The following is a 24,198-nucleotide window of genomic DNA, read 5'->3' on the forward strand; positions in this document are numbered from 1 at the left end:
TTACAGTATTTAAAATGCATTATATATCCGCGGACATCATTTTTTTAATTCATGTGCCCTCAAAATCTTGAATCAAAATAACTTCCCTCCCTCCAACTTCTCTTCTCTTTGATGATGTGTTTAATGGCAAGAGGGCGGGGCAACCTGTCACTCACATGAGATCCACCAATAGCAAACCACAACCATCCAATCAAGCTGTTTCACTCAGATATACATCACAATGGGGAAGACGATTACAACTTCCAATTCATGCCGACTTTAACAAGACAGACATTGAGGTCCTGCACTGTACATACAATAATTAAATTTTAAAATATATATGATCATATTTTGCAGTTGCTGAATGTTATTTAGTGCATCATTTTCGGCAATCTATGTTTTCACTGTTATACGGTAGGGGGCGCTATAAGGCTTCTTCTGAGAGTACTGAATATCCTCATCAAAACACAGGCGAATAAGAAGCAGAAACAAGCGATAGCATATGTAAGCAGATGCATATGTAAAATGACGCAATCATCAACATTAAACAGCATATTAATCAAAACTGCCTAATGTTACTGAATGAAAAGTAAACCCAGAATGAGCTTTAGGACTGTGAAGCTTTGGGGGTGCTGCTGGACTCGATCTACTCCATCTGCTTTCCAGACGTACACGATTTTCTCAGCTTTTGTTCAAAATGTTGCTTCTTTATGAAACTTGACCACATTCAAGTGTTGATTAAAAAAAGAACGAATGAAGCAAGAATAAAATGTTTTTTGTTTGATCAAAAATGGCAGCGATGACTGGCAACTTAATTTTTTTAAATGCTGTCGAGGAAAGAGTTAATTGCATTTCTGACAACAATACCCTCACCTTAATGATAAGAATGTCCTTTTTGGGATCATGAACCAGAAAGTCAAAAGCTTCATTCCAGCGAGGAGAGATTGAACGATCACACACCTTTATATTAGAGAGAAAAGAAATAGGAATTTAAATATATTAAATAGATTACAAATAGATGAAAATATATGGCATATAACTTTTTACAGAACTGTATGATTGTCATTATTGATAAAAATCTCCTGCCTTTGTTTTGTAAGATGTTCCTCCAAGTACAAGTTCAGCGGCAGCTTTGGGTTCCTTTCCACTTTTCTTCAACTAGACACCAATATAACCATTATTACTTACCAAGATTTATTAATAATTAGTTTTAATTATTATTAACAGTGCTTACGTTAATCTTCCAGTACAAATGTAATAATTCCATTAAAATGAGATTGCATTAATAAAGACAATTTCTAGTCAATTAAATACTTAATTGACTAGACTAAATATACTGACAGAAATGCTCAAAATGTATAAAATATGTAAACATAAAGGAAACAGAAATATACATATATTATTATGAATACTTACATTTTAAGATATACATGTTTGTGTGTGTGTATATACATATATATGCATTATCAATCAGAAAGTATATATATATATATCAGAAAAAGATGTGATTTATTTGTGTGAATGACTCACAGGCAATTCATGAGCTCTGTCTAAAAGAATAAACAGCAACGCTGCTGACGGCACAGATTTGTTCTGGTAGCACTGAGTGCTTTGCATCTGCATTACCTGATAAAAAAAAAAACTCTTTTAGTATTAAGTAATTTTTTGTATAAACAAAGAATCAACAAGACTCCATGTGTCTTCATTTAAAACTGACTTGTTCCAATCTATCCCGCTGTGTTGCTGTGGGCAGCCACTCCAGAACCAAATGGACTCGACCGTGTTTTATATCATTCAAAGTAAACCACTGGAAAAGAAAAGCAGGGAGAGATTAATGCACTTATTGTGTTGTGATCTTACGAATCGGAGCCAAATGGGTTTATTGATACTCACTTCATCATTGTACTGGGACCCGATGATGCCTCCAAGTTTGAGCTTGAACCTGAGCACACAGGAAGACAAAAGTAAAGTGTCATTTATGTAGATTATAGTATCTGAAATAATATGTAAATAACATGTTTGACTTTTAATAATCAGAAGCTCAGAAGAATCTCCTTAGTTCTCATTACTATAATACTGAGTATATATATATATATATATATATATATATATATATATATATATACACTGTATATTCTTTGAACAAAAAGTTTAAAAAGGAACAGCATTTATTCATAATAGAAATCTTTTGTAACAATATGCACTACGGTTCAAAAGTTTGGGGTCAGTAATTTTTTTCTTTCTGTATTTGAAATAAATTAATACTTTCATTCAGTAAAGATGTGTTAAATTGATAAAACGTGACAGTAAAGATTCATATTGCTAGAAAAGATTTCCATTTTGAATAAATGCTGTTCTTTTTTACTTTTTATTCATCAATGAATCCTGAAAAATGTATAACAGGTTCCAAAAAAATATTAAGCAGCACAACTGTTTCCAACATTAATAATAACTGAGTATCAAATCATCATATTAAAATGATTTCTGAAGGATCATGTCACACTGAAGACTGGAGTAATGATGCTGAAAATTCAGCTTTGCATCACAGAAATAAATTATTTTTTAAAGTATATTCAAACAGAAAACAATTATTTTAAATTGTAATAATATTTCACAATATTACAGTTTTTCCTGTATTTTTTATCAAATAAATGCAGCCTTGGTGAGCAGAAGTGACTTCTGATTAACAAAAGTAATGTTTTGAGCGGTGCTGTGTATACACAAATATTACAGTAATGAGAATTCGAGGGAAAATGTGCCTAATTATGACCGCCGCTAGCGTAGCTAGCGAAAGCGGTCATATAGGGATTGTCAAAGTTTTTTTTTTTTTTTTTTTCGTCACCTTACTGAATTTTTCGTCAACGATACCAGAGACACCGAAACACCGGGGAACATGAAATTTGGTGGGCATGTAGCCCCACTAGACTTCTAAGGAAAAATTTCGTTTGGTCCCCGGGGGCCACTCCCCCCCCGCGCTGGGCCCCCCCCAAACCCCCAAAAATGCAGTTTTTCCTAAATAACTACCTGAACCGTGGCACCGAGGATGAAGAAATTTTTATGGTATGTTGGTCTACTAGACTTTTACGGAAAAATTTCATTTGGTCCCCGGGGGCCACTTCCCCCCAGCGCTGGGGCCCCCGTAAATTTTTCGTCAACGATACCAGGGACACCGAAGCACCGGGGAACATGAAATTTGGTGGGCATGTAGCCCCACTAGACTTCTAAGGAAAAATTTCGTTTGGTCCCCGGGGGCCACTCCCCCCCCGCGCAGGTCCCCCCCAAACCCCAAAAAATGCAGTTTTTCCTAAATAACTACCTGAACCGTGGCACCGAGGATGAAGAAATTTTTATGGTATGTTGGTCTACTAGACTTTTACGGAAAAATTTCGTTTGGTCCCCGGGGGCCACTTCCCCCCAGCGCTGGGGCCCCCGTAAATTTTTCGTCAACGATACCAGGGACACCGAAGCACCGGGGAACATGAAATTTGGTGGGCATGTAGCCCCACTAGACTTCTAAGGAAAAATTTCGTTTGGTCCCCGGGGGCCACTCCCCCCCCGCGCTTGGCCCCCCAAACCCAAAAAAATGCAGTTTTTCCTAAATAACTACCTGAACCGTGGCACCGAGGATGAAGAAATTTTTATGGTATGTTGGTCTACTAGACTTTTACGGAAAAATTTCGTTTGGTCCCCGGGGGCCACTCCCCCCCCCCCCCCGCGCTGGGGCCCCCGTAAATTTTTCGTCAACGATACCAGGGACACCGAAGCACCGGGGAACATGAAATTTGGTGGGCATGTAGCCCCACTAGACTTCTAAGAAAAAATTTCGTTTGGTCCCCGGGGGCCACTCCCCCCCCGCGCTGGGCCCCCCCAAACCCAAAAAAATGCAGTTTTTCCTAAATAACTACCTGAACCGTGGCACCGAGGATGAAGAAATTTTTATGGTATGTTGGTCTACTAGACTTTTACGGAAAAATTTCGTTTGGTCCCCGGGGGCCACTCCCCCCCCCCCCGCGCTGGGGCCCCCGTAAATTTTTCGTCAACGATACCAGGGACACCGAAGCACCGGGGAACATGAAATTTGGTGGGCATGTAGCCCCACTAGACTTCTAAGGAAAAATTTCGTTTGGTCCCCGGGGGCCACTCCCCCCCCGCGCTGGGCCCCCCCAAACCCCAAAAAATGCAGTTTTTCCTAAATAACTACCTGAACCGTGGCACCGAGGATGAAGAAATTTTTATGGTATGTTGGTCTACTAGACTTTTACGGAAAAATTTCGTTTGGTCCCCGGGGGCCACTTCCCCCCCCGCGCTGGGGCCCCCGTAAATTTTTCGTCAACGATACCAGGGACACCGAAGCACCGGGGAACATGAAATTTGGTGGGCATTTAGCCCCACTAGACTTCTAAGGAAAAATTTCGTTTGGTCCCCGGGGGCCACTCCCCCCCCCCGGGCTGGGCCCCCCCAAACCCCAAAAAATGCAGTTTTTCCTAAATAACTACCTGAACCGTGGCACCGAGGATGAAGAAATTTTTATGGTATGTTGGTCTACTAGACTTTTACGGAAAAATTCCGTTTGGTCCCCGGGGGCCACTTCCCCCCCCCCCACCCCCCCCCCAGCGCTGGGGCCCCCGTAAATTTTTCGTCAACGATACCAGGGACACTGAAGCACCGGGGAACATGAAATTTGGTGGGCATGTAGCCCCACTAGACTTCTAAGGAAAAATTTCGTTTGGTCCCCGGGGGCCACTCCCCCCCCGCGCAGGTCCCCCCCAAACCCCAAAAAATGCAGTTTTTCCTAAATAACTACCTGAACCGTGGCACCGAGGATGAAGAAATTTTTATGGTATGTTGGTCTACTAGACTTTTACGGAAAAATTTCGTTTGGTCCCCGGGGGCCACTTCCCCCCAGCGCTGGGGCCCCCGTAAATTTTTCGTCAACGATACCAGGGACACCGAAGCACCGGGGAACATGAAATTTGGTGGGCATGTAGCCCCACTAGACTTCTAAGGAAAAATTTCGTTTGGTCCCCGGGGGCCACTCCCCCCCCGCGCTTGGCCCCCCAAACCCAAAAAAATGCAGTTTTTCCTAAATAACTACCTGAACCGTGGCACCGAGGATGAAGAAATTTTTATGGTATGTTGGTCTACTAGACTTTTACGGAAAAATTTCGTTTGGTCCCCGGGGGCCACTCCCCCCCCCCCCGCGCTGGGGCCCCCGTAAATTTTTCGTCAACGATACCAGGGACACCGAAGCACCGGGGAACATGAAATTTGGTGGGCATGTAGCCCCACTAGACTTCTAAGGAAAAATTTCGTTTGGTCCCCGGGGGCCACTCCCCCCCCGCGCTGGGCCCCCCCAAACCCAAAAAAATGCAGTTTTTCCTAAATAACTACCTGAACCGTGGCACCGAGGATGAAGAAATTTTTATGGTATGTTGGTCTACTAGACTTTTACGGAAAAATTTCGTTTGGTCCCCGGGGGCCACTTCCCCCCCCGCGCTGGGGCCCCCGTAAATTTTTCGTCAACGATACCAGGGACACCGAAGCACCGGGGAACATGAAATTTGGTGGGCATTTAGCCCCACTAGACTTCTAAGGAAAAATTTCGTTTGGTCCCCGGGGGCCACTCCCCCCCCCGGGCTGGGCCCCCCCAAACCCCAAAAAATGCAGTTTTTCCTAAATAACTACCTGAACCGTGGCACCGAGGATGAAGAAATTTTTATGGTATGTTGGTCTACTAGACTTTTAGGGAAAAATTCCGTTTGGTCCCCGGGGGCCACTTCCCCCCCCCCCCCCCCGCGCTGGGGCCCCCGTAAATTTTTTGTCAACGATACCAGGGACACTGAAGCACCGGGGAACATGAAATTTGGTGGGCATGTAGCCCCACTAGACTTCTAAGGAAAAATTTCGTTTGGTCCCCGGGGGCCACTCCCCCCCGCGCTGGGCCCCCCCAAACCCAAAAAAATGCAGTTTTTCCTAAATAACTACCTGAACCGTGGCACCGAGGATGAAGAAATTTTTATGGTATGTTGGTCTACTAGACTTTTACGGAAAAATTTCGTTTGGTCCCCGGGGGCCACTTCCCCCCCTGAGCTGGGGCCCCCGTAAATTTTTCGTCAACGATACCAGGGACACCGAAGCACCGGGGAACATGAAATTTGGTGGGCATGTAGCCCCACTAGACTTCTACGGAAAAATTTCGTTTGGTCCCCGGGGGCCACTCCCCCCCCCCCCGCCCTGGGCCCCCCCAAACCCAAAAAAATGCAGTTTTTCCTAAATAACTACCTGAACCGTGGCAACGAGGATGAAGAAATTTTTATGGTATGTTGCTCTTAAGGGCCCACATCAACCTAGCCCATAATCACTCATTTGTGATTTGCGCCCCTCCCATAAAAAATGAAAATGCAATATTATTCTGCTTTAATTGCCCCTATCTTCAGTGGAGATGTTCAGAACTGCACCATATTTCATGTGTATGATTAACTTGACATCCTCTGGGGGTATCCTCTGCTAAGTTTTGTAGAATTTCATCCATGGGGGGGTATAAAATAAATTCATTTATGTGCACATTTAGTGACTGTACACTCATCGGCCTGTAGATGGTGCTGTTGAGCGAAGGGTTGCTGGTTTAGGATGATACTGTCACACACACACATGCAGGAATACAAAGAAACGCAAGCATGCACACACACTGACATCCACACGCACAGACACACACCCATACACACACATACAAATCCACATGCACAGACACACACACACAAACACACACACGCACACATGTACGCACACATACATACACGCACAGACACACACACACACACACACACACACACACACACACACACACACACACACAGACACACACATACACAAACACACACACACATACACACACACACACACACACACACACACACACACACACACACACACACACACACAGACAGACATGCACATACTATTACTTTTTTTAGGTATATACATAAACACGCAATACAGCCAAATTACTCCACGTCATTTATTTTTGTGGCAAGCCAGTGCAGGCCTGAGCGGCGGTCATATTTTGTACCGCGATGCGGTACATCTAGTTGTTCAATAAGATTAGTTTAATGAAGCAAAAAAATGTTTCCACTTAGTAAAAGAGATTATAAATATACTAACCTTCCAAGGAAATCATCAGAGTCGACATCCTTGTCATAGACCTCAAACTTCACCTCTAGATTATGATCAGGACTCAGAATCATCTAGTAAATTAAAAAAAGAGTAACAAACATTAAGCCCTGTTTTTTTACTTTACAGATAATAATTAAAAACATATTTAGAAATATTAAAGAGTTGAGCATAACTAGAAAAAAAAAAAACATGATATCTAGAAATTTTTCCAAACTACATTCTCTTATTCCCCACCTCATACATCTCATTCCAGGTGGGATTGAGGTTCTCCTTGATCACATGACTCTTAAAGGTAGTGTCTCCGATATGGATCTTGACATACGGGTCGCTCTTCCCCTTCACCATCCCACCCATCATGTTGTCCTTCGCAACCAGATCTTGAGCCTCCAGCAGATGGATACGCAGCAGCCCCTATGGGACAGATATTAAACAAGTCAAGTCAAGTAAAGTCAACTTTATTTATATAGCGCTTTTCACAATACAGATTGTATCAAAGTAGCTTCACAGTATTAAATAAAATAGTACATCAGTGTTTGTTTCTGGTGTAAAACATCCACGTTTGGTAATGCTGATCAATAGCACTGTTGAATCGATTAATCAAATTAAGTATCCCCAACTGAGCAAGCCAAAGGCAACAGTGGCAAGGAACCGAAAAACTCCATCAGGTGACCTAATGGAGAAAAAAAAAAAACCTTGGGAGAACCCAGGCTCAGTCGGGGGCCAGTTCTCCTCTGGCGTTTATGAAGTAGAGACCGGATTTAACTGTAAGATTAAAATATTATATGAATGCCTGGCTGAAGAGATGCGTCTTTAATCTAGTTTTAAACTGGGAGAGCGAGTCTGAGCAACGAACAGTATCAGGAAGACTATTCCAGAGTTTTGGAGCTAAATGTGAAAATGCTCTCCCTCCTTTGGTGGATCTGGATATCCTAGGTATGACCAAAAGCCTCGAATTTAGTGACCTTAAAGAGCGCGATGGATTATAGGGCGATAAAAGATCCGTTAAATAAACTGGAGCTAAGCCGTTTAGGGCTTTATAAGTCAGTAGCAATACCTTGTAATTAATACGGAACTTTATAGGTAACCAATGTAGGGATGATAAAATTGGTGTTATATGGTCAAATTTTCTTGATCTAGTAAGAACTCTAGCGGCGGCATTTTGGACTAACTGTAGCTTGTTTATTGAGGATGCAGGACAACCAGCTAATAAAGCATTACAGTAATCTAGTCTCGAGGTCATGAATGCATGAACTAACTTTTCTGCATCAGAAACTGATAGCATATTACGTAACTTAGCAATGTTTCTAAGGTGGAAAAAGGCTGTTCTTGTAACATATGAAATATGATTTTCAAAAGACAAGTTACAGTCTAATATAACACCCAGGTCTTTTACTGTAGAGGATAAAGTAACAGGACACCCTACTATGTTAAAGTTGTACTGTAAGAGGTTTTGTGGGCGGTTTTTTGAACCGATAAGTATTACCTCTGTCTTATCTGGATTTAATAAAAGAAAATTGCGCGTCATCCAATCTTTTATATCTTTAACACACTCTGTCAATTTGGATAATTTAGCGTTTTCATCCGGCCGTGATGAAATATATATTTGAGTGTCATCAGCATAACAATGGAAACTAATTCCATGTTTCCTTATAATATTTCCAAGTGGCAGCATATATATTGAGAATTACAGAGGGCCTAACACAGATCCCTGCGGCACTCCATAGTTTACTGGAGTTATGATAGATTTTTCTCCATTTAAATAAACAAAATGGTAGCGGTCAGATAAATACGATCTAAACCAGCTTAATGCTTGTCCTTGAACACCAGTATAATTTTGTAGTCGATCTAAGAGTATTGTATGATCTATAGTATCGAACGCAGCACTAAGATCAAGTAAAACTAGTATTGAGATACAGCCTTGGTCAGAAGCTAAGAGTAAATCATTTGTGATTTTAACGAGCGCAGTTTCAGTGCTATGATGCGGCCTGAACCCAGACTGAAACTTTTCATAGGTGTCATTTTCTTGCAAGAAAGAGCCCAGTTGGGCAGACACACGACCCCAAAAGAACAACAACAGCGACATTAAAAGAATGCTTCCAGCATCCTTAAACCCACTACTAAAAGCAGAGGGAATGTTGATCCAGAAACCTAAAAGGTCAAGAAAATAACAGACTCACCTTGGTGCCAAAGCTGGGGTCATGGCTAGTCTTTTGGGGTCGTGCGTCTGTTGAACTAGAGACTTTGGACTCTTCTGCAGAAACACTGGGAGAAACCTTCTTGTGAGCCCTGTTTAACATGAACACACACACACAGACATAAACTAATCTTTATATGATCATAATACACTATTGTTATGATTAATGGAATATTACTTTGTTAATTCAAGCTAAATTATGTTATATTATCAAAACCATAAAAAAAAACTCACTGTTCTACTGGTTTATCCACATGTTGTTGCTCTTCACGGGATGAGCCAAATGTTTTTACTGGTTCCATATATCCAGCCACATTAGAAGTGGATTCAGGAAGTTTGCTGAGTTCCTGTCAATGAAAAGCAACAAATGAGCAAATCATTTAAAAGGTAGTTTTTTTTTGTTTGTTTTTTTAAATAAAATAAAATAATAGCTGTGGTCACCGTTCACTTTCAACAAAACAATAATATTTATTGTCATTTTTTTAAATTAAATTTTTAAATTAATTAAAAATGTATTTTTTAAATAAACGTATTTATATATATTTATTTAAATATGATATATACATACTGTATCTGAAATATATCTGATGGAAATGCTTATTTGATGTTGAATGTCAATTAAAAAACACAAATAATATCAAATTTTATTTTATTCATATTTTAATATAATATACAAATATAATCAAATAAATTATTTACATTAAAATACAATGAATAATAAATATATAAATAAAATATATTTATTTAATCATTTAAAAGGTAGTGCTTTTTTTCTTTCTTTTTTTTCAAAATAAAATAAAACAATAGCTGTGGTCACCATTCACTTTCAACAAAACAATAATGTTTATTGTATTTTTTTAATACAATTTTTAAATTAATTAAAAATTTATTTTTAAAATAAACATTAAAACGAGATGTATGGTAAACACAAATACATGAAATATGATAAATACATACTGTATCTGAAATACATCTGATGGAAATATTTATTTGATGTTGAATGTCAATTAAAATTTTATTTTATTCATATTTTAATATAATATAAAATTATAAAATATATTGTTTACATTAAAATACAATGAATAAAAAAAATATATATATATATAATAAACAAAACATGAAATTAAATAAATAAATTATTAATTCATTCAAATAAAATGTTCGAGTGAGTTATGCTTTACACACACACACACACACACACACACACACACACACACACACACACACACACACACACACACACACACCTCAGTGTCAGGCTGTGTTTTCGGTGCAGACGGCGTGTGATGCTCTTCCATGACATGGGCGGCTGTTTGTTTCTGAGGTTCTTCAGGCCGTGCTGTGGGTACTGGTAGAGTAAAGGCTGCAAGGTCACTGATCCTGATGAGCACAACATAATCTGGTTTAGCTCTCAAGACAGAATGATGTGATTTATATGAAATCAGTAATCAATCATCACAAAAAAAATCAAACCCTTTTGCTGGCAGCTTCTTCTTCTCAGACTCCTTACTGACTGCAGCTTGTGAATGTTCAGCGGTGACTGGTGCTTTTTCTACATACTGTTCTTCAACAACAGGCTTTTTACATTGAAGGGCACTTGTATCCATTCTCGAGTCCAAAATCTGATAATAAAGTAGAGCAATTAGGCATTTAAAAACGTGTTACGGTCAAGATTTGACACACCGATTGCAAGAAATCCATGTATCCTTTTTTTGATTGTAGTTTCTAGAAAAAGTAATCATAATAATTCTTTCACCTTAAGTTGTGCTCTCAGCAGAATTTGACTGTCAGGACTGGCTCCATCCAAACTCAACCATTGGTCCATCAGTAGATCTGGTTTTGAAAGCAACTCTCTGATTGGTAGAACCACACTACCCAAGGGCTGCTCAAAGGCACTTGAAAGCTACAGCAGTGAAATGAGAGAAAAATATAAAGATAAAAAAAAAAAATGTTTAAATTATTCATTTAAATTTAAAATAAATGATATAATAAATGTACATGTATTATACTTTTTATTACTATTGCTTTTATATATAATACTAATAATTAGATAATTAAACATTCTACTTAATATAAATAATAGACACAATGTATAATATTTAATTTCGTTGGCTGCCAGCGAAAGACATCTACTTTTCCGCGCCCTCAAACACTGTAGGTGTAGCTGAAGCCCGGAGGAGTTTGGTTCGTGTTGTCGACGTGTCAGGAAGACGCTGTTTTCTGCGCTGCGAAAGCAAATCCACTTCGCATGCAATTCAAAAGGACGAGGACTCGTGCTGGAATTGATACGGTAAAACCGACGCCATCGCTACTGTTACTATTGCTGAGGAAGATCCAGAGGTGAAATTCAGATATGGTAACGAGTGTTTCGTTTCTGACACGCGCTATAAGCGATAGACCAATCACAACAGACTGTGCCATCTGACCAATCAGAGCAGAGCAGGCTCTCAGAAAGGAGGGATTTAGAGAGACTGAATCTTTTATCGTTTCAGACACTGTGAGAAAAGAGTTGATGCTGCAATGCGAGAAAATGAACGTGGTTTTTGATCAGGGATGCATGTAAACCTCCAAAACAAAATTAGGAACCTAATCTACTTCACCTTTATAATAAGAGCCTCCTCTTTTGGGTTGTGAACCAGGAAGTGAAAATCTTCACTCCACTGAGGAGATGTGGCGCGGTCACACACCTTTAAAGAGAACAGCAAAGAAGTTGCTTACATTAAGGGTTAGAAATGGACACACAACTTTATCTTTACATAAAGCACAAGTTCAACCTTGGTTTTATGAGAAATGTCACCGAAAACCAGCTCTGCGGCAGCTTTAGGCTCCTTTCCACTCTTCTTCAGCTGCACACATGAACACAAATGACAGTGTTTTGATCACAGCAGCTGAACTGTATTTGTGTGAAAATGCTTGTAAGTGCATGTGTGTGTAAGACGTACCGGCAGGTCATGAGCTCTCTCCAAGAGGACGAAGAACAGAGCTGCTGACGGCACGGATTTGTTCAGGAATGAATGTTCTGACTGTAACTGCAGAGCCTGGACATCAAGAAAACAAGAACACAATTGAAAATGCAGGTTGAGATTGAGACAGAAACTCTAATACCAAATTAAATCCTAAAAAATATATATTCACATTAAATATACTTCCACAATAAACAAATATATATTTAAAAAATGGATTTCATATTAAAATAAACACTACACTTTAAACAGAAATCCTTATGCCAAATTAAATCCTAAAAATTATATTCACATTAAATATACTTCATAATAATACTACACAATAAACAAATATATATATTCTTAATTTTTATTGAAAGGTTCGAGCCTCACTTACAATTTTAGGAGGTGCTTAAAGTAAATCAATTAAATAAATAAAAATAAGGTTTATAATAAGGTCTAGAATAGATGCATTGCACATGGATCGAATTACTATTGATACTCAAAAACATCATATGAATTAATATAATATAATTAATATTATATATGTCAGCTTTAATAATGACCTTTTGAAGTCGGTCAGGTTGTGTTACTGTGGGCAGCCACTCCAGAATCATATGAACACGGCCATGTTTGACATCACTCAGAGAAAACCACTGACACAGAGAAAGAAAACACAACGGAATTAATATATTACAATACTTTCTCACCTTACCAGTACACTTACTAGCAAATTGAATGCCAATATTAAGACAATACAGTGCTATGCATAAGTTTAGACACCCATGCTAAAGTTGACTAAAAAGAGGAATAAAAAATCATCTTTTGGAAACTGAACTTAATGCCTTAATTTAAAAAATTAGGAAAAATCCAACCTTTAAGGACACCAGTTTTCTTTGTGAATGAATAATGTATCGTAAATAAATAAATGTTCTTCCTTAAAATACAGGGTGCATAAGTTTGGACACCCCTATGTTAAATTCCCATAGAGGCAGGCAGATTTTTATTTTTAAGTATTTTTTTTTATTATTTTTTTAGGATACTATGCATCCTGATAAAGTTCCCTTGGCCTTTGGAATTAAAATAGCCCCACATCATCACACAGCCTTCACCATACCTAGAGATTGGCATGGGGTACTTTCCATAAGATCATCTCTCAATGCAAATCAAACCAGCTATTAGGCTAACTGAAATAAAACCATGCCAATCTCTAGGTATGGTGAAGGCTATGTGATGATGTGGGGCTATTTTAATTCCAAAGGCCAAGGGAACTTTATCAGGATGCATAGTATCCTAAAAAATAAATAAAAAAATAAATAAAAATAAAAATCTGCCTGCCTCTATGGGAATTTAACATAGGGGTGTCCAAACTTATGCACCCTGTATTTTAAGGAAGAACATTTATTTATTTATGATACATTATTCATTCACAAAGAAAATTGGTGTCCTTAAAGGTTGGATTTTTCCTAATTTTTTAAATTAAGGCATTAAGTTCAGTTTCCAAAACTTCCAAAACGTGTTTTTTAGTCAACTTTAGTATGGGTGTCTAAACTTATGCATAACACTGTATGTGTAAACTGTTCAAAATCCAATCACTAGAGAATGAGAAATGAGGAAAGACACTAGTGATGATGCACTCACTTCATCAGTCAGCTGGGACTGAATGATCTCCTGTAAGCTGATCTTCAGCCTGTGGACACACACAGGATCAGTGAAATGACACGGACAAGCATCATGCCAACATGACAATGCGTGATTGACTTTCATCCACGTACCAGTGTTATTTTACTATTATTTATATACCATTATAGTATTTATCACAGTAAAGTTACTTTAAAACAATTTGTGTTGTATAAAGCGCTAAAGGTGACGACTATTAATAAATAGCTTGAATTTATATATGTCCAATTTTCATTTTAGTTTTAATTTTAGTATTTTGTTGTGTGCTTATGCATTTTTATTATTTTTTTAGCTTTAGTTTTATTTCAGCTTTAGTTTTAGTAATTCTAGCACTTTTTGTTTCAGTTACATAATAAAAAAATAAAAAAAAGTTAATAAACATTTTAGATCCAATATTTATTTTATATTTATAACATTTATTTTATGTTATTTTATTTGTAGCTAACACAAAGTATTTTGAATAGTTTTAGTTTTATTTAACAATTACAACGCTGCCACATACCTCCCCAAAAAGTCGTCTTTGTCCATGTCCTTGTCAAAAACCTCCACAAGGACATCAGAAGTTGAGCTGGAGGCCAGAACCAGCTGGGAAAAGCATTGATCACATGATATTAGATATAAAACCATTTTAACATCAACTAAAACAGCATCTGAGGACCTAAACCCACCTCATACATCTCATTCCAGGTGGGATTGAGGTTCTCCTTGATCACATGACTCTTAAAGGTCGTGTCTCCGATATGGATCTTGACATACGGGTCGCTCTTTCCCTTCTTCATCCCACCCATCAAGTTGTCCTTCGCAACCAGATCTTGAGCCTCCAGCAGGTGGACGCGGAGAACGCCCTAAAAAACATAAAATGTTCTCACTATGTTGGCATGTTTGCATTTATAAGCCATATCAGCAATGCCATCATCTGTCAGCCTAATATTTCTCACCTTGGTACCAAAGCTGGGGTCAGGGCTGGTGTGTAGGGGTCGAAGGTCATCTGAGCTGGACACTTCCGTGACCTCTGGGAATTCCTCCTCTTCTGGGACTGACACAGAGGAAGTCCTGCTGACAGGAGACGGTGGGACCTCTTCAATGCTAGACCTAAAACCCCCCAAACAAACACAGACACGCACGTTAAAGTCAAAGTAAGTTTATTGTCTATGTGGTCAAAGAAGTTACATAACATGTAACAAAATGAAAATGAAACATTATTCCTTTTAAACAAAATATCAATAAACACACATACTTAACAGTCGAGTATAATCATTAAATAAATACACACTTAAATACAGTTTTCTCTAGAACATAACTATTACATTAACCAGCGATGGATTTATAGCATTATCTATTTCATTTCATCTATTCTAGTTCATCTATTTCATCTTTTATCTTCATCTATCTATTCCTATTTCATTTTTAAGAGAAATTACAAGTGAAATATCAGGTGTTCAGCAGAACTGTTTATTTCAATGAAATGAAAGAACTTAAGTTTAAGGCCCTGCTTATTAAATATCATCTTCTAGATTGTTAAGGTATATGTTTGAGGGCTCTATGACATGAAATTCTCCTCCTCTCACTTTTGCACTAATTCCTCCTCCCGTTTTCTTCTAATGCTGGATGCTTCAGGACGTTTCGGCTCCTCGTGCTGGTCTTCAGAGCTCTCCGTCTCTTTAGGGCAAAGAATCTACAACATAACATCATAACATCATATGATAACATCATATCACGCCATCTCAGAGTCAGACAGCTGCCTTCTAAAAATCAGCATCCTTGTAAATATCCAATATCCTTGAAATAATGATAGGAAAGGCCTCGCCCCACACGTTGACGGGATTGGTTACATGTTTGTGACCAGGGCTTGACATTAATACCTGCCAACCTGCCAAATGCGGGTATATTTCAGCAGTGGCGTGTAACGCAGTCACTCTTACTAGCCACTTTGGTGGGCTGAATTTGATATATATTTAATATATATATACAATTTGCACATGGTTTGTCTTAAAGCATGCTAAAAACACCACATAGACATATAAATTGATTTTCACCACAGGGGGTCTCAATATTTAAATAGAAACAAGTTATTTTAAATTGCAATAATATTTCACAGTATTTTTACTGTATTTTGATCGATTAAATGCAGCATTAATGAAGATGGAATATACATGCGTGTGTGTTTACCTTCAGTTGAGCTCTGAGCAGAATCTGACTCTGAGGCGACGCTCCATCCAGATTGAGCCACTGGTCCAACAGCAGATCTGGTTCAGAGAGAAGCTCTTTAATGGGAATCACCACAGATCCCAGAGAGAAATCCCAATTGTGGGATAACTGGTGAGAAAAAGTGAGGTTAAAGGGTTAAGGTCAGATGGTAAAGTGTTTTGCAAGTCAAATACTGCATAAAAATGTGCTGTTTGTGAGTTCTAACCTTCACAACAAGGTCTTCATTAAAAGGGTTTCGAACCAGGAAGTGAAACGCTTCGTCCCATTGGGGAGAGCTGTTGCGCTCACAGACCTACATCACACAGAGTCAAGTCAAGGAGAAAGAAAATTCATTTTAGCCACACATCATTGACCATAAATTTAAACAGTATCTGTGGTAAAGCAGTTTCTCACGGTGGTTCTATGAGAAGTTCCTCTCAAAATCAGCTCCGCTCCAACTTTAGGTTCCTTTCCACTCTTCTTCAACTAAACACATAGAGAAAAAATAAGACTCATGAGAACCATTTGTAAAGCACTGTGGGTAAATGTTTCAGACATGTTTCATTAAAGTATCAATCAGATTTTTCTCCTAAAAAGTTTCTAAAACAAATCAGTTGTTGAAATACAGCACTGTTCAAAAGTTTGGGGACTTCTACTTTTTTATTTTTATATGTTGTTTTTGAAAGAAGTCTCCCTCACCAGGGCTGCATTTATTTGTTTAAAAACACAGTAAAACAGTAATATTGTGAATTATTATTAGAATTTAAAATAACTGTTTTCTATTTTAATATATATTCAAATGTAATTTATTCCTGTGATGCAAAGCATCAATACTCCAGTCTTCAGCGTCACGTGATCCTTCCCAAATCATTCTAATATGATGATTTGCTGATCAAGAAACATTTCTGATTATTATCAATGTTGAAATCAGTTGTACTGCTACATATTTTTGAAAAAAAAAAAAAAACCTACTTTTTTTAAGGATTCTTTGACGAATAGAAAATTTAAAAGAACAGCATTTGAAATTTAAATATTTTTTTAACATTATAAACGTCTTTACTGTCACGTTTGATCAATTTAATGCATCCTTGCTGCTGAATAAGAAGTATTTTTCCCCAGAAAAATAGCAGCTATAAGATCTTTTGAATAATGTTTGAGTTGATATTGAGATCTCTGACTTCTGATTGCACACTATGGGCCCTATCTTGCACCCAGCGCAATTAACTTTGTACACCGACGCATGTATCATTCCTATTTTGCACCCGCGCACAGTGGACTTTTCCCTCCACAGACGCACGTCGGTAAGTTAGGAAATACACTTGCGCTCCCCAGGGCGGTTCAGCGCAAAGAGGCATGTTTCGGTGCAAACGTTCCCTCGTGCTATTTTGCAGGTTTACAAAACAATTCTGCTACTGACCAGGAAAAACCTAGTCTAAAGTCAGTGGCGTGTTGTGCATGATATTCATATGCTATTTTAAGGGCGCATGCTTGGCCATAATCAATGTAGCGTGTGCACAACGCGCATACACTTTGATTCTCTCATCTACACAGAAGCAGCAGTTTTCATTTTTGCAAATCATACATTATTACAATAGATAGATATATAGATAGATAGATAGACAGTTTATTATAAAAGCATAAATCTAGCTTACACATATACCCAAATTATCATACGCCTGTTTAACCGAAGCTAATTTGGGTGGGTTTCTCCATCCCCAATGTCACATCTCTGTGTTTTACGGCCCTGACGAGAACGTCGGTCTCCTCGGCTGTGAACCGCTCCTGGCAAATCCGCCGTTATAATGGCAATCCGCCATGGAACAAGCGCGCCTGCTCTTAAAGGGAATGTGAGATGACGCTCTGATTGGTTTATTTCACGTTATGCCAAAACCACACCTATGAGTTATGTAGCTACTTAAGACCAACCCATTTTAGATTTGCATCGAGACAAAGTTACTTGCGTTTCACGCTTGATACTTGCGTTTCAGATTGTTAAAATAGGGCTCTATGTTTCCTGGCAAATCTGAGCACAGTTTGAGACATTGTTGAGGTCTTTTCTGAAACTCTAGAGGGGAAAAGGGGGCTTTTTCTCAGGAGAAAAATCTGAAAAACAGGAGGATCTCAGTCTCTCCATTAATGTCATTACTCTTCGGCAGAACAAATGAGATATTTCATACTCACAGGAAGCTCATGTGCGCGCTCCACATACACAAACAGAAGAGCGGCAGTCGGCACTGTCTTATTCATGTACGAGGTCTTTGATTGGTACAGCAACACCTGACGAATAAATCATACAGTTAACCAGTTAGTTTCCTCAGTGTATTTTCAACACATGATGTTTTATTAACAAAGTTCGGGAGGAGCACGTTCAAATAATCAAGTAATCAATCAACTCATCAAACAATTACCATGTCTACCCTATCAGCATGAGAGGAAGAATATATATATTCACTCTGTCAACTCATCTAACTTCCTTGACAGTTTTCAGCATCCCTCCACCACCCCGACTCCTCACTCTTGGCTTGTTCTTTCACAGCCAGGAATACGGGGGGAGTACTCTGGGTTCGGGCCGAATACCGAGCCCGGAGCCCTCTCCTCGGACAGCACGCCAAATACGCATTTATTCTATCTGACTTATTTGTAAGTGTGAACTCGTGAAAGACAGAGATTGATGGAGGATGAGAGATGGTTCTGCCCACCTGCTGGAGTTTCTCTGGTTGTGTTACAGTGGGAAGCCATTCCAGAGCGAGATGAACACGGCCACGCTTCACATCGCTCAGAGAAAACCACTGCCACACACACACAGTCACAAGAGGATATATGTATAAGTATCTTTATATAATATATATGAAGAGTTCAGATGCAAAAGCCTCTAAGTGCCATCTGAAATTTTCCTCTAAAATTAGCATTTTTATTATTCTCGTATATTTAAGTTCAGTAATTTCACATTAATGACAATTAATAGGTAATCTTCATTGTCACTAAAGTGAAATAACTGAACATAAACATACAAGCTTGATAAAAATGATCATTCTAGAAGAAAATTTCAGATGGCACTTAGAGGCTTTTGCATCTGAACTCTTCATATATTATACTTATTACTACTAATGCACATATACTCAACCTCATTAATGTATTGGGAGCTGATTATGTCACTCAGATTCATCTTCAGCCTAAAAAGAAAAGAAAAACAATATGAATATGTGCCTAAATAATGCTAAAACTAAATTACATTGACAGCAGCCTTCTTACCTGCCCATAAAGTCATCTTTCATGTCCATGTCCTTATCAAAAACTTCCAATGTAAAATCCTGACCAGGAAGCTGCGTCAAAACCACCTTAAAAATAAAAACGGGAAATGGCAAGTTTAAACACTTAGTCATACCGCCAAACAATCCCTCACAGCTTAAATGAAGAAAAAGTCCTGCTGATAAATGTTTCGAAGACTACCATACTTCATAATTTGCAGTACAACCTGTGTACTGTGTTTTTTTTTAGTAAATAGCGTGTGAAACAGCATGCAACAATAAATATGTCAAACACTGTTGTAGTATAGTATAGTATAATTTAGTATAGTATAGTATAGTGGGAGTTTGTCATTCTGGACACAGCGTCAAGGTTTGATTTATAACTGTGATTTGAAAGTATTCCCACCTCATACATCTCATTCCAGGTGGGGTTGAGGTTCTCCTTGATCACTTGACTTTTAAAGGTTTCACCTCCAATTTGTATCTTGACATACGGGTCGCTCTTCCCCTTCACCATCCCACCCATCATGTTGTCCTTCGGAACCAGATTCTGACCCTCCACGAGGTGGATCCGCAGCAGTCCCTGCAGGAACAAAGAGCAGATCATTTTACTTTGATTTCAGGGGTTGGTTATGATCGATCGGACCATCAAAGAGTGTATATTCAAGAACATATCGTACTTGTGTGGCTAATAGTGTTAAATATGAATAGCATAGTGACACTAATAGATGAGATCTGCACACCTCAGTAGCGAAGCTGGAATGGGGCGTCGTCTTCTGTGGACGCGAGGCAGAGCTCTTCGAAAGAGGGCCACTGGAGAGCAGGGAGGAAGTTACTGCAGCTTCATCCAAACAGAGAACCTGCAGGAAATGACATCAACACAAGCTATGTTTACAACCAAAGTTACGAATTTAACTAGTGTGCAAAACTGGAATATCGCGAAAAAACTTTTGCGAATAAAGCAGTTTCCATCTGTGTTCACGAGAGCAGACGTTGTTGGAGATTAATATTTTGTAAATAAAGTGGAAAATTATGTTGTTTTTTTTGTATGGAAGAGTATATGTATATGTGTACTCAAGCTTGTGTATTGTGTGTCAGACGGATTTACCCTGAGAACTGTGTTGATGTGGATGCGGCTGCCTGAGCCGGAATTCTCAAGATTAAACCACTGATCTAAAGTCAGGTCTGGACTCGAGAGAAGATGGGAAACAGGAATGGACAGACTTCCCAAAACCTGAACACGGTCATTATCCTTCACCTGAAAAAGAGACGAGTCAATGTAAAAATGGCTTAAGTAACATGAATGTCAACCAGGAAAAGTTCACATTTGGAAAAAGAATCACATCTGAACCCTGTTTACACCTGTATTGAGAGCTTGTGTATGTTCATAACAGGGCAGTGGATGTTAGCATACCTGTACACTAATGTTCTGTGTGCTTGGGTCTCTGATGAAGAACGTGAACGCGTCCTCCCACTGAGGGTTCACGGTATTCCAGCAAATCTAAGGAGAGGGGAAATAAGTGTGATTGAGAAGAGCGGGTCACATGGGAAAGTTTGGTTGGCACAGGTGGTAATTGTGCGTCTTACCCGGCTGTCACGGGTAACATCCTGCACTGAGATTTGAGCAATCGGGTTGGGATCCTTATTACCTTTTTTCATCTAAAAACAGAAGAAACGGGTACAAACATACTTAAAAATAAACATAAAATAGCATATGCGTGACAGGTCATTTACCATTTTGTCATTAATATGATTAGGTTTCCAGTTTAAACTAATTTAAAAAAAAAACTATTTCATATAAATTAGGTTAGTAGGCGATACTGTTTAAAGGATTTAAAAATTTAATAATACTGTGAAATATTATTTCAATTTAAAAGCAATGTTTTCTATTTGAATATATTTGAAAAGAGTGATCAAATCTACATTTCAGTATCAATACTGGAGTCTTCAGTGTCACATGATCCTTCAGAAATCATTCTAATATAATGATTTGGTGCTCAAGAAACAATTCCGATTATTTTGCTGCTTAATATGGACTAACGTTTACACCACGGAAAAAACAAAAAAGATAATTGCATTTTTTTTAATCTCATCATTTTTTTTTCTCAGAATTGTGAGTTTATATGACACAATTCTGACTTTATAACTCACAATTCTTGAATTGTGAGAAAAAACGTCAGAGTTGCGCGTTTATATACGTCAGAATTGTGAGAAAAAAGTCAGAATTGTGAGATAAAAAGTCGCATTTTATTTTTTTATTCCATGGCGAAAACAAGCTTGCATACTGTAGCTTAATGTTTTTGTGGAAACTTTTGTGGATTTCACTTTTATCACAGAGCAAAGCACTATAGACTTACAGTAAGTGCATTATTGTAAACACAATTTATGCTTTAGAACTGAGGAAGGAGTTTTATTATCTGTCTAATATCAATTATTATCTGTGGTCAATCGTATTTCCCAAAACGTGCATAAAAATAGGGTGGATGGAAACATAGCTAATGAAGGACATTCCTTTAAAATCCTCCAGACCGCAGCGCTGTAAGCTTGAGCGCTCTGGGATATTCACTTGATGCAAGTGTGTACTTGTTTCAAGAGTTTTAAGTATCAGTGTGTGCCTCTTAAGTGAACTCTTTTTGCACTGCACTTCTAGTAAAATATTCTGGATGCGGGAAACGGTGCGAGTGCTTTCACAGAGTGCTCTCTCAAGACCACGAGCTGAATAAGATATATCTAATGTTTCATTTAATAGTTTCTCTAGACATGGCTGCAATCCTCCTTTAAGTTTGCTTCAGAATGGGCGGCAGCCGAGCATAAAAGGGAAACAGCAGGCTGTGGGTAACCAGAAGCATTTACACACACGTTTGTTTGGTTTCCCTGCATGGTGGGACCTTCCATTGACTTCTACTGTTTTTATACTGAGCTAATGATGTTTTTTATCCCCTAATCTTAAATTGAACCCAAACAGAAACCTTTTAGCAGTTTTATATGTTGATCAAGACATTATTTAGTATGTTTATTAACCCATTTTCATTGTCGGCATTGTTGGCTCATCCCCACATTAGGGTGATTTGCCACTGTTGCCTTTGGCTTGCTCAGTTGGGGATACTTAATTTAATGAATCAATCAACAATACTATTGATCAGCATTACCAAACGTGGATGTTTTACACTAGAAACAAACACTGATGTACTATTTTATTTAATACTGTGAAGCTGCTTTGACACAATCTGTATTGTGAAAAGCGCTATATAAATAATGTTGACTTGACTTGACTTGATTTCAGGTTTCACTACCTTTTCAAAGACAAGGTGGAAAAACCTGACCCACATACAGTACCGTTCAAAAGTTTGGGGCTTGTAAGATTTTTTTTTAAACAAATGATTGCGTTTATTCAGCAAGGATGCATTAAATTGATCATAATTAAAGACATTTACACTGCTGCAAAAGATTTCTATTTCAAATAAATGCTGTTCTTTTGAACTTTCTATTCAGTATAGAATTATAAAAAAAAAATTATCATAGTTTCCACAAAAATATTAAGCATTCTAATATGCTGATTTGCTGCTCAAGAAACTTTTGTGCAAACAAGTTGTGCAACTGTTTTCAACATTGATAATAATCAGAAATGTTTCTTGAGCAGCAAATCATCATATTAGAATGATTTCTGAAGGATCATGTGACACTGAAGACTGTAGTAATGATGCTGAAAATTCAGCTTTGATCACAGGAATAAATTACATTTTAACATATATTCAAATAGAAAACAGTTCTTTTAAATTGCAATAATGTTCCACAATATTCCTGTTTTCCTGTGTACTTGATTAAATAAATGCAGGGTTGGTGAGCATAACTACTGTGTGTGTGTGTGTGTGTGTGTGTGTGTGTGTGTGTGTGTGTGTGTGTGTGTGTGTGTGTGTGTGTGTGTGTGTGTGTGTACTTGTACAACTATCTTTGTGAGGACCAGTTTGAGTTTTAGACCATTGGAGTGAGGACAAAGAGAGTAAAGTGAGGACATTTTGGCCGGTCCTCACTTTCTGAGAGCCTTTAAAGGCCTGTTTGAGGGTCAAGACTTGGTTTTAGGGATCAGGTTATAATGAGGTTAAAGGTGAACTCCGGTCAATTTTAACATTGAGCTAATTTTTTTGCAAATTTGGAGTGCTGTCAATACAGAGAACAACAACAAAAATCGGTGTTGCCTACACAGTGTTATCCTCTTTTTAAAATTTGCACCCTGTTGACTTCAATGGGGCAAGTTTTAAACCTGCTTTTAGCCTCTTAATAAGGCTAAAATAACATCATTTTTATTAATATCTTTCACATCTACTGCAGTCAGATTCACCCGTGATCACTCTGAAGGAATCACTCACATTGGCTGTGCACTTGTAATGACACATCAAGGATGTTAAGAGGCTAAAAGCAGGTTTAGTACTTGCCCCATTGAAGTCAACAGGGTGTAAATTTTAAAAAGAGGATAACACGGTGTAGGCAACACCGATTTTTGTCGTTGTTCTCTGTACTGACAGCACTCCAAATTTACAAAAAAATGAGCTCAATGTTAAAATTGACCGGAGTTCTCCTTTAAGGGTCGGTTTAGGGTCAGGGTTCGGTTTAGGCACTTAGTTGTGATGGGTAAGGTTAGGGTAAGCGGCTAGAGATTGCATTGTGTCAATGAATGTCCTCATGAAGATAGATGTACAAGAATGAGTGTGTGTGTGTGTGTGTGTGTGTGTCCGTCTTGGTAAATCCTAAATTATGGGGACAAAGTGTCCCCACAAAGATGGCAATATCTGAAATT

At 38.4% G+C, this 24,198-nt stretch overlaps 1 protein-coding gene across 1 annotated transcript in view; it reads right to left on the reverse strand.

Moving 5' to 3' along the window:
- esyt1b (extended synaptotagmin-like protein 1b) overlaps nt 1-24,198 on the reverse strand; it is a 37,349-nt gene that overhangs the window by 3,794 nt on the left and 9,357 nt on the right. Inside the window, exons 15-47 of the mRNA XM_081381751.1 lie at nt 20,991-21,062; nt 20,818-20,904; nt 20,512-20,661; nt 20,147-20,263; nt 19,810-19,986; nt 19,408-19,493; nt 19,280-19,328; nt 18,855-18,944; nt 18,337-18,432; nt 16,570-16,641; nt 16,382-16,468; nt 16,138-16,284; nt 15,537-15,643; nt 14,907-15,060; nt 14,637-14,813; nt 14,471-14,553; nt 13,930-13,978; nt 12,855-12,944; nt 12,289-12,384; nt 12,121-12,192; nt 11,947-12,033; nt 11,103-11,249; nt 10,820-10,968; nt 10,594-10,726; nt 9,581-9,693; nt 9,330-9,438; nt 7,387-7,563; nt 7,141-7,223; nt 1,873-1,921; nt 1,697-1,786; nt 1,510-1,605; nt 1,066-1,137; nt 853-939 (exon numbers count right to left, since the gene is read on the reverse strand). Coding sequence (XP_081237877.1) covers nt 853-939; nt 1,066-1,137; nt 1,510-1,605; nt 1,697-1,786; nt 1,873-1,921; nt 7,141-7,223; nt 7,387-7,563; nt 9,330-9,438; nt 9,581-9,693; nt 10,594-10,726; nt 10,820-10,968; nt 11,103-11,249; nt 11,947-12,033; nt 12,121-12,192; nt 12,289-12,384; nt 12,855-12,944; nt 13,930-13,978; nt 14,471-14,553; nt 14,637-14,813; nt 14,907-15,060; nt 15,537-15,643; nt 16,138-16,284; nt 16,382-16,468; nt 16,570-16,641; nt 18,337-18,432; nt 18,855-18,944; nt 19,280-19,328; nt 19,408-19,493; nt 19,810-19,986; nt 20,147-20,263; nt 20,512-20,661; nt 20,818-20,904; nt 20,991-21,062 — 3,450 coding nt within the window. The remainder of the gene's footprint in view (nt 1-852; nt 940-1,065; nt 1,138-1,509; nt 1,606-1,696; nt 1,787-1,872; nt 1,922-7,140; nt 7,224-7,386; nt 7,564-9,329; nt 9,439-9,580; nt 9,694-10,593; nt 10,727-10,819; nt 10,969-11,102; nt 11,250-11,946; nt 12,034-12,120; nt 12,193-12,288; nt 12,385-12,854; nt 12,945-13,929; nt 13,979-14,470; nt 14,554-14,636; nt 14,814-14,906; nt 15,061-15,536; nt 15,644-16,137; nt 16,285-16,381; nt 16,469-16,569; nt 16,642-18,336; nt 18,433-18,854; nt 18,945-19,279; nt 19,329-19,407; nt 19,494-19,809; nt 19,987-20,146; nt 20,264-20,511; nt 20,662-20,817; nt 20,905-20,990; nt 21,063-24,198) is intronic.

This window comes from Scardinius erythrophthalmus (assembly GCF_964197995.2).
Source record: "Scardinius erythrophthalmus genome assembly, chromosome: 12".
Classification (NCBI taxonomy): domain Eukaryota; kingdom Metazoa; phylum Chordata; class Actinopteri; order Cypriniformes; family Leuciscidae; genus Scardinius; species Scardinius erythrophthalmus.